Raw genomic sequence first — 14193 nt, forward strand, 5'->3', positions numbered from 1 at the left:
TGACGTCTTGCACAATGCCCCTGCCTGCTTTACAAAGTGCAATGTTCTGTTCGAGGACAGCGCTGCGAGCCATGCTCCTGAATAATATGCAGCGCGATGCAACTCTACAGCCCCTCAACCTAGACAATGTCGAGCTGACCTTGACGTTGCTGGACTGGGTCAAATCCCACTGCAGTGGCATGCCGGGCCAAATACCTCGATGCTGCCTCAGCCTCCACCTCCACCTCAAGCCGAACCCTCTCCCACAGCGGCCGTCGCCGCATTTGTCGCTTTCTGTCTCTCTTGTTGCTGCTCCCCAGCGCATTTGTGTTCTATTAACTATTTGTGACTGATCTTACCTCCCCCTACACCTAGTTCATGTCAACTAGCAATATGGATAAAGGTGAGCTCGGCGGCCCCGTTTCCGCTGACCCCAGCTCTAGGCAGCGCCGCGCGCCTCTCGCTCACCAGCACGCGCCGCCTGCCATCAGGCCACGCGATCCCGCTGCTCGGCTTTGGCGTGTACCAGGCGCGCGGGGACGAGTGCCGCGCCGGTGTGCAGGAGGCACTCAAGGCAGGCTACCGGCACAGTAAGCCCCCTTTGTCGCTCCCCACTAACCCCCAGTCGACTCGGCGCAGGCGTACAAGAACGAGCACCACGTCGGCGCTGCCCTCGCGGCGTCCGGCGTGCCCCGCGCCCAAGTCTTCCTCACGACAAAGTTCATGCCGGGGCATTCCGTGCCGACCGAGGACGAAGTCTACGCGCAGCTCCTCCGCTCCGGCCCGCGCCTCAACCGCGGGCTCGACGGCGCAGGCGGCACCTCGGGCGCCGGGGCAGACGGCTACGTCGACCTGATGCTCATCCACGCGCCGCGGCCAAACGAGCCGGCGCGCGCGGTCCACTGGGCTGCGCTGGCGCGCGCCCAGGCCGAGGGGTGGGTGCGCGATATCGGCGTGTCAAACTTTGGCGTCGCGCACCTCCGCGCCCTGCCGGCCCCGACGCCGGCGATCAACCAGATCGAGCTCCACCCGTGGTGCCAGCAGCGCGACATTGTCGCGTATTGTGAGCAGCACGACATCGCGGTGCAGGCGTACTGCCCCATCGTGCGCGCCGACCCCAAGCGGCTCGAGGACCCGGTGCTGGTCGGCATCTCGAAGAAGCACGGCAAAGGCGCAACGCACGTCCTCCTCCGCTGGAGCTTGCAGAAGGGGTGCGTTGGTCCAGCGGGGATGAGCTAACGCCAGATACATCCCCCTGCCGAAGAGCGTGACCCCGTCGCGGATCAGGTCCAACACCGAGCTGTACGACTTTGAGCTCGACGCCGAGGACATGGCCAAGCTCGACGCGCTGGACGAGGGCGCGGCGGGGGCGTGCTCCTGGAACCCGGTCAACACGCCGTGAGGCGCGGAGAGAGCCAGTGTGCGCGAGCGCGGTGAGCGAGTAGTGCCGGCGCCCCACAGTATCCTATCTACGGCCCATGTACCATGTCCGACCTCACTGCCCAGTGTCTATGCATCTTGTGTGTGCGCCTCTATTACGCGCTGTAGTTGTTGCTGCTGCTGCTGTCGCTCGCCTATCGCCGCTGCCGTCCGGCAGGTCGCTGCACGTCAGCACACCAGCCCATGTCAGCCCCAACCGCACCCACCTCATCCTCGCTCTCGCTGTCCCCGCGCCCACGCTTGCCCTTCTTGCCCTTCCGCCTGCGCTTCTCGTCCCCGCTATCCTGCCCCTGCCCAGAGGCACGCCTACTCCCGCCAGCCTTCTTCTCCGTGCGCTCCATCTGCGCCGCCACGCCGGCCTCCCACGCCGCCTCGTCCTCGTCGCCGCCAATCGCACGGGGATACACCAGGGCGCTCCAGTCGTCGGGCTCGTCATCGTCCGACGTCGCTGCCGAGTCGGTATCGCGGCGCACTGCGCCCGGCCCAGGCCCAGGCGTCGACTTGCGCCGCTCGCGAGTGCTACTACTGCCAGACCCTCCGGCATCCGGCGCCCGGCCTAGCGGCAGCTCAAAGCTGCGCGCAAAGTGCCCGCTGTCAATCACGCGCGCGCTCCGGCTCGGGCCTGGCGGCGGGGACGGCGATGGTGAGCTGAGCGACGAGCCGGACGAAGCGGACCCGCGCCGTGGTCGTCGTCGCTTTGGGCGCTGGAGGGGGGAGAGGGCGACGGGGGAGTCGGGGAGCGAGGGGGCGGAGGATGACTGGGAGGTGTGAGCGAGCGGAGCGAGTGAGCCGGCAGGCGGGGTTGGATGATGAACGCCGAGAGTGAGGGGATACACTCATCCGACGACTCCCAGACACAGTCACCACCTGGCCCACCGTCACTGCCGCCGCCAGCGCCTACGGCGCCGGCGCCGACGCCGACTCACCATACTGTCCAGCGCGTCGAGATCATACAGCCCGCCAAGATGTCCCCACAGCGTGTCGATCGGGACCCATATGCCCGTCTGCTCGTGCACCTGCGCCTGGAGGGCGATGACGAGGATGTGCTTGTGTTGGCCGACTGTAAGCACGAGCGTCAGCGAGTGCTCCAGCCATCATCCCCCTCTCCTCCGCACTCACCAGGCCGGTGGGACGCCACGCCCTTGAGTATGGCCGACTCGCTTGTCGTCAGCGCACGCATGCACACCCCACTTACAGCTCCAAATCGGACACTAGCGGCGTCGCCTCTTGCCTGGGCGAGAGCATGGCCTCTACCGTCATGTCGTGGCGAGCAAGGCCAAGAAGTGATGATGTGCCCCCGGCGACGATATCGTCGTCGACGTCGCGGTGGTGGTGGTAGCAAAGGTGGAGGCTGCCGTGGCTTTCAGGGCGGGCTCGGCTCCATTCACGGGAATCGGCGAGGGCGGGAGGTGGGAGAGAGTGAGTGGACAAGTCGGACCACCACGATACATGCAGCACATAAATACACAAAGCATGCTGCAGCGCCGCGCGCCAAGGCGCGAAGTGCACGCTGCACACCTCGCACTGCACATTCTTGGCTCCACTTCGCCCTCGCGACCTGCGGTCGCTCTGGCTCGGCTCTCTCGCAGCAGGATAATACATCTCTCCTACTCTACCAACGAGTGTCCTATGAGTCCAGAACCCCCGCCTCTACAATGGCATGGGGCTTTGTAACGGATGCGGTCTACAAAATGAGGAAAACGGAAAGATGGTCGCGCCGTCCAAGCACGGCAAGGCAACCCATCTTTTAGTAACCATCGGCAGTGCCAATGGTGACGACGCGGAAGCCAATCTTCTGGAGCTTCTTGCGGTCGAGCATGAGGCGGCCGTCAAAGACAAAGGCGGGGCGGGGGCAGTTGGCGTAAATCTTCTCCCAGTCGAGCGTCTTGAACTCGTCCCACTCGGTGCAGACAACAATGGCCTCGGCGCCCTTGCAGGCCTCCTCGGCAGACTGCTGGATCGAGACGTGGGGCTTGATGGGCTCGGCGGGGATGGCTCCGTAGTCGGTAAGGTCGAGCCAGATCTGCTCCTCGGTAACCTGGGGGTCGTAGAGCGAGAGGCGAGCCTTCTCGTTGAGGAAGTGGTTGGCAATCGAGATGGAAGGCGACTCGCGAGTGTCACCAGTGTCCTTCTTGAAGGCCCAGCCGAGGATGGCAATCTTCTTGCCGGTGATGGTGTTGAACAGGGTGTCAACAACCTTGCGGGCGAAGCGGCTCTTCTGGTGCTCGTTCATCTCAACAACGGCCTTCCAGTACTTGGCAACCTCGGGGAGGTGGAGCGACTCGGAAAGGTAGACAAGGTTGAGAATGTCCTTCTGGAAGCACGAGCCACCAAAGCCGACCGAAGCCTTGAGGAACTTGGGGCCGACACGCGAGTCCTTGCCGACGGCAAAGGCAACCTCGTCAATGTTGGCGCCAGTAGCCTCGCAGATGGCCGAGAGGGCGTTGATCGACGAGATACGCTGAGCAAGCATGGCGTTGGCGGCGAGCTTGGAGAGCTCCGACGACCAGAGGCCGACAGTGAGGATACGCTCACGGGGGACCCAGTTGGCGTAGACCTCGGAGAGGGCGGCGCAAGCGTCGAGACCCGACTGGGTCTGGAGCGAACCGATAAGGACACGGTCGGGGGCGAAGAGGTCGGCAATGGCGGTGCCCTCGGCAAGGAACTCGGGGTTGGAGAGGATGTCAAAGGTGCAGCCGGGCTTCGAGTTGGCCTCGAGGATGGTGCGCATGGACCTGGGGGGATTGATTAGCTCCTGTAACACGCGCGTAGTGGCTGACGCCCGCCCAACTACGGCCTGACTCACTCGGCAGTCTTGCAGGGGACGGTCGACTTCTCGACGACAATCTTGGAGGTGGTCGAGACCTCGGCAATGCGGCGGGTGGCAAGCTGGAGGTAGTTGAGGTCGGCGGCAAAGCCGGCTCCGATACCCGACTTCTTGGTGGGGGTGTTGACCGAGACGAAGATAAGGCTATGGAAAGGATTAGTAACTGCACTGTGTGCACAGACGCTACCACTCACTCAGCCTCGGCGATGCCCTTGTCGACATCGGTCGAGAAGAAGAGGTTCTTGCCACGGGCGCCCTTGACAACCTCGTCGAGGCCAGGCTCGTAGATGGGGAGGTTGTCAGAGTTCCAGGCGTCGACACGCTGCTTGTTCAGGTCGACAATGGTGACCTGGATGTGGGGGCACTTGGCGGCAATAACAGCACAGGTGGGGCCACCGACGTAACCGGCGCCAACTGAGGCGCATGTCAGTGATTGCTCGGGCCTCTGGGGATTCGCATGCAAAGTTGTAGAGGTAAGGATGGGGATGGTGGTGAGTTGTGATCATCGGCGCGGCTGGCCACGCTGGGTGGTGCTGCCGTCGCCGACGTGGAACGTGTGGGCGGGGGGCGCGGCGCGCGGCGCGGCGGCGCGTTGGCGCGTCATACGCCCTACAGCTCTTGTCGCTGTTACAACACGGCTGTCACTACTCACTGCAGCAAATCTTCTTGACCTGGATGGGGGCCATGTCGAAAGTCTAGTCTATGGAGTAGAAGGGGGTGAAGAAGAAGAAGAGGAAGGGTTGGAAAGATGAAGAGGGGGGGGGTGATTGTGGAAAAGTGTATTATTATGGCGGGCCTGGTGTGCAGTCGCGTTGGAGGCTGAGTGGGGTGCCTGGGCTGGGGTGGGAGGGTGGATGGTCAGTCTTCCGTGCGTGCACTGCAGCAGCTGCGCGCAGCGGGCGAAGTAGGGCTTCGCTTGGTGCCATGGTACACTCTGCGCCGCCGACGCGCGCCGCGCGCCCCCGCCATCCCACCTACCCACCGCGCGCGACTACACTTTGAATCTAAGGGTATTTGGTCCCACGGGTAGATCAAAGTGAGCGCGGGCAGTCGCCCAAATGGGCCAGATGGGTGCAACCCGGTGCAACCTGCTTCCCAGAATGAGGCGCCCGCTGCCTCTTCTCACCTCAGGGAAAGCCGTCCAAGTGATTCAACTTTGTGTCAAAGAGAGAGGGTCGCGGGCGTCAGAGGATTGCCGGGGCGTAAGCCGGGGGCGTCCAAGTGGGCGTACAGGACGCTCCTGTAATTTTTTTTCAGCGGCTCTCGATAAAGGGGGTCATCTTTTTTCCCTCCCCTGACACGTGGGATTGCCCTGACGGGAGCGCGACCGTAGAGCGAGGCACGCCGCGACATGGACCTTCGTGCTGCTACCGATCAAACAAACACACAAAGCTTAGCACACTACCTAGCTTGAGCATCCCGCCGGGTCCGCCCGGCAGCGTCGCACTCACGCAGCACGCATGTGCGTGAACAGCCCAGCCGAGTCCGCCCGCAGGCAGCTTGCTTTGCCCGTTTCACGTTTCCGGACCGCCCTCGCCCTCACCGCACGCACGCCACTGCCGCCGGCCAGGGCCCGGGTTCTCTTCAGTGTGCCGCTACATACTTCTACCTGCCTGGCTACACCCGCGCCGATTAGAGTCGTGACGACGCAGAGCAAAACTATGGAACCGGTGGTCTCAGGGCGCGTGGACGCCGGGAGCTGCTTCTGGCTCGACGGCGGTGTCTGCACGTCTGGTTGTGCCATGGATGGATCCCACGCGGCGAGGGGCAGCGCTGGCCCGCGAGCCAAGCCAGATCGCCCGACGCGTCGGACATGACGGGTTTGTGGCTTCGAGGCTGCTACGTGCCAACTGTCGTGCAGCACTAGCGCCACTCGTCAAGATCGCGCAGCGGCTCATCCAGTTGTTCTTGTTTGCCAGACCCCACGTGGAAATGACGTAAACGCCATCCCCACTTTCCCCACCCCATCGACTCACTCCACTTATCTTGGCGGGGTATCTGTTGTCCTCTGTCCAAATCTCACAGTCGACTCTGGCATTGATTGACATTGTCGCAACTCGCACCATGCCAGGTGAGTGTGGGCGCTGGAACGCGTGAACGACGCATCGCGCGACGCGACGCCACCCGGCCTCTGCGCCCACTCATACCCCCAGTCCCAGCAGCCGCGAGCCGCCTCACGGCGGTGTACAACCGACACTTTGACACGCACCCGCTCCTAACACTGACCGCGACGAATGGGCTCCTGTCGTCCATCTCGGATTTGGTGGTGAGGCGCCATGTCCTCTCTCCTCACTAACGACCACAGGCACAAGGCCTCGGCATGGCGGTATGTCTGGCGCGGTGCAACGCCTCGCCACTCGCCACTCGCTGACGTCGCAGCTCGCAGAGAAGGACGACCGGCCGGCGTACGACCCCGCAAGGACGGCGCGCTTCGCAGTCTTTGGGCTCGGCATGGGCCCGGTCGTAGGTGAGTACCCCGCCAGCCACGTCCACGCCCACGCTACCCCGCACCGCCTTGCTCACGCCCGCGCCCCCGCCCAGGCCAGTGGCTCCGCTTCCTCGAGTTCTCGGTGCCCATGCGCGCGGGCCACGCGGTGCAAGTGACGGTCAAGCGCGTCCTGCTCGACCAGTTTGTGTTCGCGCCCGTGGGAGTGAGTCTGGCCGCCTGGCCTTCGCCGCCGCTGACACCGCCTCAGCTCACGCTCTTCGTGGGCAGCATGGGCATCATGGAGGGCAAGAGCCGCGCGCACATCAAGCAAAAGTTTGACGACGTCTACTGGAGTGCGTAGCGGTTCTGGGGTGTATACTGACGCGCCCAGCCGCGCTCAAGGCAAACTGGAAGGTATGGCCTGCTATCCAGGCGGCCAACCTCGGCATCGTGCCGCTGCGGTACAGGCTGCCCTTCCAGCAGACGTGCGGTATCTTGTGGAACACGTATCTCAGCCTCCTCAATGCCAAGTGGGTACTCACTATGGCGGCACTGCTGACCCCAGGCAAACGCAGGGAAAGGACGTCGCGCATGTACCCGCTGTGGCGGGGTCGTAGACGACCCCAGCCAACACCCCCATAGACGCCACAGCCACTCACATCATCTCATGTAGCACACCCATCAGTCCAATCACATCCGCCGTCGCCGCCACAACACCCCTCCCCCGCATTGTATACAGTAATGCATGTGGATTAGTCATGGAGGTAGCGTGTCGAAATGCCATAGTGTCCCGGACCGCCTACAGGTGCGCTCGTTACAGGCTGGCGCGTACTTGAACTTTAAATCGTAGTCTAGGCGTCGTTCTGCAATGTCAGCAACGAGCCTGGAGCAACGACAACACGAGGTGCACACACATCAGCGGGAATAGATTCTTGCGTAGTCTCCCCCTTCTCGGCAGGCGTCAGCGCCTTGGACTGTCTTTCGGCGGCGAGCGCCGCAAGCTCGGCCTGGAGCGCGGCGTGTGTCTCGGACGCCTTGGACGCCTGCGCGGCAAGCGCCTCGGCGTGCGCCTTGTTGAGAGCTTCCAGCTGGGCAGCGTGCTCCTTGTCGAGGGTTTCGAGCGTGTCCTTGAAGTCTTTTCGGTTACCCTCAATCACCTGGTTCATGCCCTCAAGCTCCTCTGTCCGAGCAAAGAGCGCCTCCTTGACCCGGCGCAACTCCTCGTTGGCCTTTGTAGGCGAGGGTGGAGGAGTCAGCTTCTTGATGGCGATGAGCTCCTTTTGCGTGTCGTCGAGCTGCGTCTTGAGCTGCGCCACAGTCTTCTCAGTGTCGTTCAACAACTTGTTCGAGGCGGTGAGCTCGGCGTTGGCGGCCTCACGGCCATCCTGGGCCTCCTCCAGCGAACGCAAGGCCTTGTCGTGGGCAGACTGCACAGCCAAGAGCTCAGCCGCGGCCGACTCCTTGGCCGAACCGACGGCCTTGGAGTGGGTAGCCTTCAGAGCCTCGAGCTCGGCAGCAGCGGCCTCCTTGGCCGACGCGGCAGCCTTGGAGTGGGTAGCGTTGACGGCCTCGAGCTCCTTGGCGTGGTCGGCAGCGGCCTTGTCAGCAGCTGCCTTGGTGGCAGCAGCGACGGCCGCGGCAAGGGCAGCCTCGTGCTTGGCAGTAAGCTCCTTGACCACGTCGGCGTGCGAAGCGGCCTGCTTGTCCGAAGCCGAAGCCTTCTCGGTAAGCTCCTTGGCGTGACCATCCTTGAGAGCCTGGATCGCCTCCTCGTGAGTGCTCTGCAGCTGGTCGACGGCGTTGACGTGGGCGTCGGAGAGCTCGGCAGCGTGCGCCGACTTGATGGCCTGGATCTTCTCGTCGTGGGTAGTCTGGAGCTGGTCGACGGCGTTGACATGGGCCTCGCCCAGGGCCTTCTCGTGGGCCTGCTTGATGCCCTCGACCTCCTTGGCGTGGGCCTGCTTGAGCTCGTCAATGGCCTTGGTGTGGGTTGCAGTGAGCTCGGCAGAGGCAGCAGTGCTCGAGGCGGCGAGAGCATCGGCATGAGACTTGTTGAGCGCGTCAATCTCCTTGGCGTGCGAGGCCTTGAGCGCGTCGACCTCCTTGGCGTGGCCCTCCTTGAGCTTGATAGCCTCCGCAGCGTGCTCATTGCGAAGAGCCTCCAGCGCAGAGTTGTTCTTGGCTGTAGCAGCCTCCTGCGCGGCCTTGAGGGCAGCGGCGAGCGCAGCGTCGTGCTCGGCCTTTGCCGACTCGAGGCTCTTCTCAAGCGAGGTAATGACGCCCTGGAGCGACTGCTCCTTGGCGTCAGCGACCTGCTTGGCCTCCTCGAGCGAGTCCTTGGCCTTCTGCACGGCGGTGACCTTGGCCTGGAGATCATCACGCTCCTTCTCCGCAGCCTTGAGCGACGCACGCAGCTTGTCAGACTCGCCCTCGGCACCAGCAGAAGCGGACACCTTGGCATTGGCCTCCTCGAGCTGGCGCTTGAGGTCGGTAATGCTCTCCTCGTGCGCAGTGGTCGAAGCGACAAGGTCGGCGTGGGCGGCAACGGCCTTGTCGTGGGCAGCCTTCAGCTCCTGCTTGGTTAGGCCTTGCTCTTGCTCTTCCTGCCCTTCTTCCTTCTTGCTCACCTTGAGCTCCTTGTCCTTTGCCTCAACCACACCCGCCGACTCTGCAATCGCCTTGGCATGGGCAGAGGCTTGCTCGGTATGGACACCGAGCTCACCCTGCAAGCCAGTGCGCTCCTTCTCCCATGCACCGACCTTGTCACCATGCGCCTTGCGCTCGGCCTCGAGCTCCTCGCGCAACTCGTCACGCTCAGTCTCCAGCTCCTTGACCTTGCCCTCAAGACCCTCCAGTCCACGGAAGCTCTTCTCGGCCTCCTCGGCGCCGTCGGCAATCTCAGCCTCGAGCTTATCCTTGAGAGAGGACAGCTTGTCAAGCTTGGTCTGGAGCGCGGCGCGCTCCTCGCTGGCCTTGGCCAGCGCAGCCTCAAACTCGGCGACCTTGGTGGCAAGCTCGGCCTGGACACCAGCCAGAGTCACCTCGACCGTAGAGTGCGCGGCCTTGGCCTCGGACAGCTCGGCGCGGACAGTACGCACTTCCTCCTCGAAGCGGTCGCGCGCGGCAGCGAGCTCCTTTACCTGCGACTCGTGCTCGGTAGCGAGGGCGTCGCGAGCATCACGAGCCTCGTTGGCCTCGCGCTCGCGCTCAGCCGTCAAGTCGGCGAGCTTGGTCTGCACCTGTTCCCGTGACGAGTGGGCCTCGGCAAACTTGGACTCGAGGTCCGCAACCCTGAGCCGTAAGCGCATATCAGCCTACACTACCCACCTGGGCTGGATCTCATCGCGCTCCTTGGTCAGGTCGGCAATCTGCCCTTCGAGGAGGACCTTGGCCTCGCCATGGGCCTTGTCGGCCTCCTCGGTGGCAGAGACAATCTTGGCCTCGAGGGCAGTCTTCTCCTCCTCAAAGCGCTTGGTGAGCTCGTCGATACGGGCCTGCACCTCGGCCTCGGCGGCGGCCTTGCGCGCGGCAGCGGTGCCAGCAGCTGGGGCAGAAGCCGAAACGACACTCGGACGGGTACGGCTGATGGATGAAATGCTCGAGGATGTCGGCTTGTGCAGCGAGCCCGTGCGTGGCGTCGCCGTGGTCGAAGCGGACAGGCTAGGACGAGCAGCCTTGGGTGTCGCCTTGACTTCGGGCTTGGCCGTGAGGGTAGTAGTGCGGGTCGACGAGACAGTGCTAGTGGCCGCCGAGCTTGGTGTGCCCTGGCTGACAATGGTGGACGCCGACGCAGGGGGAGTGATGGTCGAACGTGCCTTTGTTGGGGCAGCACCCACGGTGGACCGTGCGGTCGGAACCGCAGGCTTGGTGAGCGCGGGGCGCACCCGTGTGGTGGTCGTGGTGCCAACTGTCGAGGCGGGGCCAGTGCTCGAGCGCGCCTTGGGCACAGTCGTGGAAGTTGTCGAGGCGCCCGTGGCCGAAGCGACAAGCGGACGTGGGCGTGCGATGGGAGAGTCGGGTCCCGTCGAGGCCGAGGACGCCGTCTTTGGGCGGGGAGGGTGCGATGCCAGAGTCGGGTGAGCCGCCACACCTGCCGTGCGCGCCGCCGAGGCAGCCGTCGGCGCCGTTAGGGGCTTGCGGTTGGCGAGCGACGGGCGGGGAGCGGCAACGGGCTTGGTCGGGGCCTTGCGCGGCGAGGCGACGACCTTGCTCTTCGGCGAGCCTGTACCCGTCAACATCTGCGATGGTGTGATCGACCCACCGCCAAACACGCCGCTCTTGAGGACCTTCTTGACGCCCCCTTCCTTGCGCACGGCGGGTCCGTTCTCCTTGTCCTCTCCGCGGTCCTTGGCCGCTGCGGCGTCCTTGCGCGGGGTGGGCTTGTCTCCCGCGCCGGCCGAGTCGTCGGTGGCGGGAACGGCCGTGTGGGCGTCGGCTTCGTCGTCGTCGTCAGCCTCGTCCTCGCCGTCGTGGTCATGGTCATGGTCGTGGTCGTGGGCGTTGTCGTCGATAACCACGTCTGACGATGCAGAGAGGGGCTCGTGCGAATCGTCGAGGGCGAGGGCCACTGCGGCAGCGACCTCGTCCGATGGTGGGGGTGCCGTGTCTACCAGGGACATGATTGTGTCTGGGATGGACGATGTTTGTCCCGAGGAGTTGTCGTGATGACCGACGTGGCTGAGAGTGTGCGGGTGTGCTGTGTGGGCGTTGATACGTGGAGAGGGAGTGTGTCAAAGGGAGGTGAGATGGTCGCTACAAAGGTCGAGCCAGAGTCGAGTTGTCGCACAGTCCTGTTGGCGGCGGCGGCGAGTGGACAGCCAGCCAGGCAGGTCGAATGAATCCACTCCCGTCCTCGACGCGGCAGACTTGGACAAGTCTGACCCTTTTCAGGCACCACCCAGCAGCATACGCTCAAACCCCACCCCCACCCACACTTTCTATGGTCGTTCGACGCGCCCGGCCAACACGCACACGCGCTCCCCATTCAGGACAACTTGCAGACCCACGACGCGCCTGCCAACAACAACCAATGCAGCACGGGAACCAAACTATACTCTGCATCCAAAACGGGATGCAACGCTCCATCGCCCCAAAACGTATCGCTACGCTACGACAAACGTTACACCTCGGACCATGCACACGGCGGGAGAGACCAAGCTAGCAAAGTAGTAGGCATGAGTGAGGGCGAGCCGGGCGTCGAGGCGGCACGGCGCGGCGGCAGCGGCGCTTCAGGGCTGAGGTTGAGGGGCCAGGCGGTAGTATCATCCTTGGCTTGACCCAAGACGGCAGGGGGTGACGGGCTGGTGACGGGTCGGGCCAAACGGGTGGGCTCAATCTCGCGGGTGCAGTCGTCTGCACTGCACTGCAGTCTGCAGCATGGCAATTTCATGTCTATCTGGGGCAGGAACGCATAGACCGGGGCACAACGAAAACAGAACGAGGCGGAGAGTGGCAGGTGGCATTTGGGCAATCATCACAAGAGTTACTCCACCCCCTCCCTCACTCCGCAACCTTCTCGTCACTCTCGGACCTTGCGACAGTGTCACTAGCCTTGTCCTCGTCATCGTCACCCCCCAGCGCTGTAAGGCTCGTGCCATGCGACGTCTCCGTCACCCGCGTGAAGCTCACCCACGCCAACCCCGGCACGGCGAGGACAAACAGCGCGAGGTTGATGGCGCACGCGCCAACGAGCGAAAAGTTCTTGGCCGAGACGACGAACCCAAACGTGGCGCCGACCGAGCCGATAGAGTTGAGGAAGGCAGCGAGGAACGCGCCCTCGTTCGCGTTGTTGGTCAGGCTGCCCGCGAGCCAGTACACGAAGATGGTGACGAGCGGGTCGGATATGCCCCAGAGCACAAACACAAAACACCCGAGGCCAAAGTCGTGCTGCGCCCAGTCGAGCGTGGGCCGCTTGCGGTCGTAGTGCACCTGCACTGCCTGTCCGAGGATCCACGACGTGCCGACCAGTACGAGGATGACGCCGAAGCCCACTTTTGCGCGCGTCGGCCGCCGCAGCCCGCGGTAGTCGAGGAACTGGCCAAACAAGAACGCGGCGACGAACCCAGTGAGGTAAAACAGCGCCGAGTTGAGCGCGCGCGCCCGCACGGTAAAGTACGCAAAGTTGAACTGCCACTGGTAGGACAGGAACCACTGGTAGTAGAGCAGCAGGGGGACGAGCGCGAGGATGGTCGGGCTGCGGACGATGGCCCAGAACGCGCGGAGCAGCGTCGCGAGCTTGTAGTCTTTGAACTGCACGCGCCGGCCGTCAGTCCGCTGGACCCGCTTCGCGGAGGGCAGGGCCAACGCGAACGGCAGCCCGATGCACATGATCGTGATCAGCACAATGTACGTCGTGCGGCTGACCGAGCCGCGGTAGTCGCGGTGGACGTTGAGCGCGAGGGATATGATGCCGCCGATCGACGCGCCGAGGTTCTGGAGCATAAACTTGAGGGATGCTGCGGCGCGTGAGCTGGGCAACGTGCACACCCGCCGACTCACTCGCAAACCCCTTGCGGTGCTCCTCGTTGTACCCGATAAAAATCGCCCCGCTGGCGACCCACAGGAAGCACGCGGACAGGCCGCACGTCACTGCGCCGAAGAGGAGGAGCCAGTCGGCGTGGAAGCGGTCGACGACGTAGAAGCCGGCCGCGTAGGGTGCGTACCCGAGTGTGCCGATCTGGTCGGGCATTCAGCAACAGTTCCAGGCTGCCACGCCGCACCCACCACAAGAGTCCACTTCGGCGTGAGCTTGTTACACACGACCCCGACGACGAGGCTCCCGACGGCAATGACGCCAAACACGATCGCGTTGGCCGCGTTGCTCACCCCCGGACTCGCGCCGCCGCCGGCGCCCATGCCGTTCAGGGCGCCAAAGATGCCGGGGCAGGTGAAGGCCGTCGCGGCGACCATGAGCGCCGCGAAGGGCGTTGAGCGGTGCCACACCACTGGGGGGTGCTTGGCGGGCGCTGACATTGTGTGTGGCGGGCTGTGTGGCCGTGGCGGCGCCAACGCCGCCGCGCTTTATCTCGTCGTCTGGACTCCGGACTAGAGCCAGGCTCGTCGCTGCGAAAGAGCGATACATGGCGTCGTTGTCCACACCGATGTTGCCACGCCGCGGGAAGACCGCATACCCCGCCTCGGAATCGCGATAACGGCGCCGCCGCAGCCGAACATGGCTGAACGCGGCTGAACGATGGCTCCGCGACTAGGCTAAAGTTAGCGCGGAACACACGTCGCGCACGTCGGCGGGGGCTAGAATGTCGACACGGCGCGACACAAGGCAAGATGTGCACGCCTTGCACGGGCGATGCCGAGGTCGGCCGGCTTGCAGGTCGCGCAGTCGAGATGACATGTCGAGCACGTCATGTACGTCGTGGTCTAGCACACCTGCACCCCCGATACTTATCCGCCTGCTGACCAACGGTTCCCGTCGTCCATGCATGCCTCCGCGCGCCTTCTCGCAATCATCTGCGGTGATTGCGTGTGGCTGTGCGAGCAGACCAGACTGCGCGACTGCGTT

General features: G+C 64.0%; 6 protein-coding genes across 6 annotated transcripts; 2 read left to right on the top strand and 4 right to left on the bottom strand.

Moving 5' to 3' along the window:
* The first annotated feature begins 331 nt into the window (after positions 1-331).
* Positions 332-1492, top strand: SPAC2F3.05c_0 (putative oxidoreductasec). The gene is made up of 4 exons (XM_062772170.1): positions 332-382; positions 417-569; positions 605-1190; positions 1225-1492. Exons 1-4 carry the CDS (start codon positions 358-360, stop codon positions 1379-1381), a joined length of 921 nt encoding a protein of 306 aa, XP_062628154.1. The 5' UTR covers positions 332-357; the 3' UTR covers positions 1382-1492.
* MRGBP (MRG/MORF4L-binding protein) lies at positions 1481-2829 on the bottom strand. Its single transcript, XM_062772171.1, has 5 exons — positions 2615-2829; positions 2539-2579; positions 2346-2479; positions 1626-2177; positions 1481-1580 (listed from the first exon to the last, which is right to left on the bottom strand). The coding sequence occupies exons 1-5, from the start codon at positions 2677-2679 to the stop codon at positions 1554-1556; spliced, it is 819 nt and encodes a 272-aa protein (XP_062628155.1). The 5' UTR covers positions 2680-2829; the 3' UTR covers positions 1481-1553.
* A 169-nt stretch (positions 2830-2998) lies between these two features.
* Positions 2999-5000, bottom strand: UGD5 (UDP-glucose 6-dehydrogenase 5). The gene is made up of 4 exons (XM_062772172.1): positions 4899-5000; positions 4441-4660; positions 4226-4390; positions 2999-4154 (listed from the first exon to the last, which is right to left on the bottom strand). The coding sequence occupies exons 1-4, from the start codon at positions 4930-4932 to the stop codon at positions 3167-3169; spliced, it is 1407 nt and encodes a 468-aa protein (XP_062628156.1). The 5' UTR covers positions 4933-5000; the 3' UTR covers positions 2999-3166.
* A 1275-nt stretch (positions 5001-6275) lies between these two features.
* On the top strand, positions 6276-7411 carry sym1_1 (Protein sym1). Its single transcript, XM_062772173.1, has 8 exons — positions 6276-6317; positions 6400-6512; positions 6552-6572; positions 6626-6713; positions 6788-6897; positions 6943-7027; positions 7066-7204; positions 7240-7411. Exons 1-8 carry the CDS (start codon positions 6311-6313, stop codon positions 7289-7291), a joined length of 615 nt encoding a protein of 204 aa, XP_062628157.1. The 5' UTR covers positions 6276-6310; the 3' UTR covers positions 7292-7411.
* Positions 7402-11490, bottom strand: LOC62_04G005627 (uncharacterized protein). The gene is made up of 5 exons (XM_062772174.1): positions 10936-11490; positions 10002-10896; positions 9302-9965; positions 7589-9247; positions 7402-7537 (listed from the first exon to the last, which is right to left on the bottom strand). Exons 1-5 carry the CDS (start codon positions 11291-11293, stop codon positions 7526-7528), a joined length of 3588 nt encoding a protein of 1195 aa, XP_062628158.1. The 5' UTR covers positions 11294-11490; the 3' UTR covers positions 7402-7525.
* Positions 11491-12173: 683 nt separating this feature from the next.
* SPAC922.05c_2 (UNC93-like protein) lies at positions 12174-13646 on the bottom strand (the record flags this gene model as incomplete). Its single annotated transcript, XM_062772175.1, has 3 exons — positions 12174-13129; positions 13173-13350; positions 13398-13646. 3 exons carry the CDS (start codon positions 13644-13646, stop codon positions 12174-12176), a joined length of 1383 nt encoding a protein of 460 aa, XP_062628159.1.
* Positions 13647-14193: the final 547 nt, after the last annotated feature.

This window comes from Vanrija pseudolonga, chromosome 4 (assembly GCF_020906515.1).
Source record: "Vanrija pseudolonga chromosome 4, complete sequence".
In the NCBI taxonomy this organism is placed as follows: Eukaryota; Fungi; Basidiomycota; class Tremellomycetes; order Trichosporonales; family Trichosporonaceae; genus Vanrija; species Vanrija pseudolonga.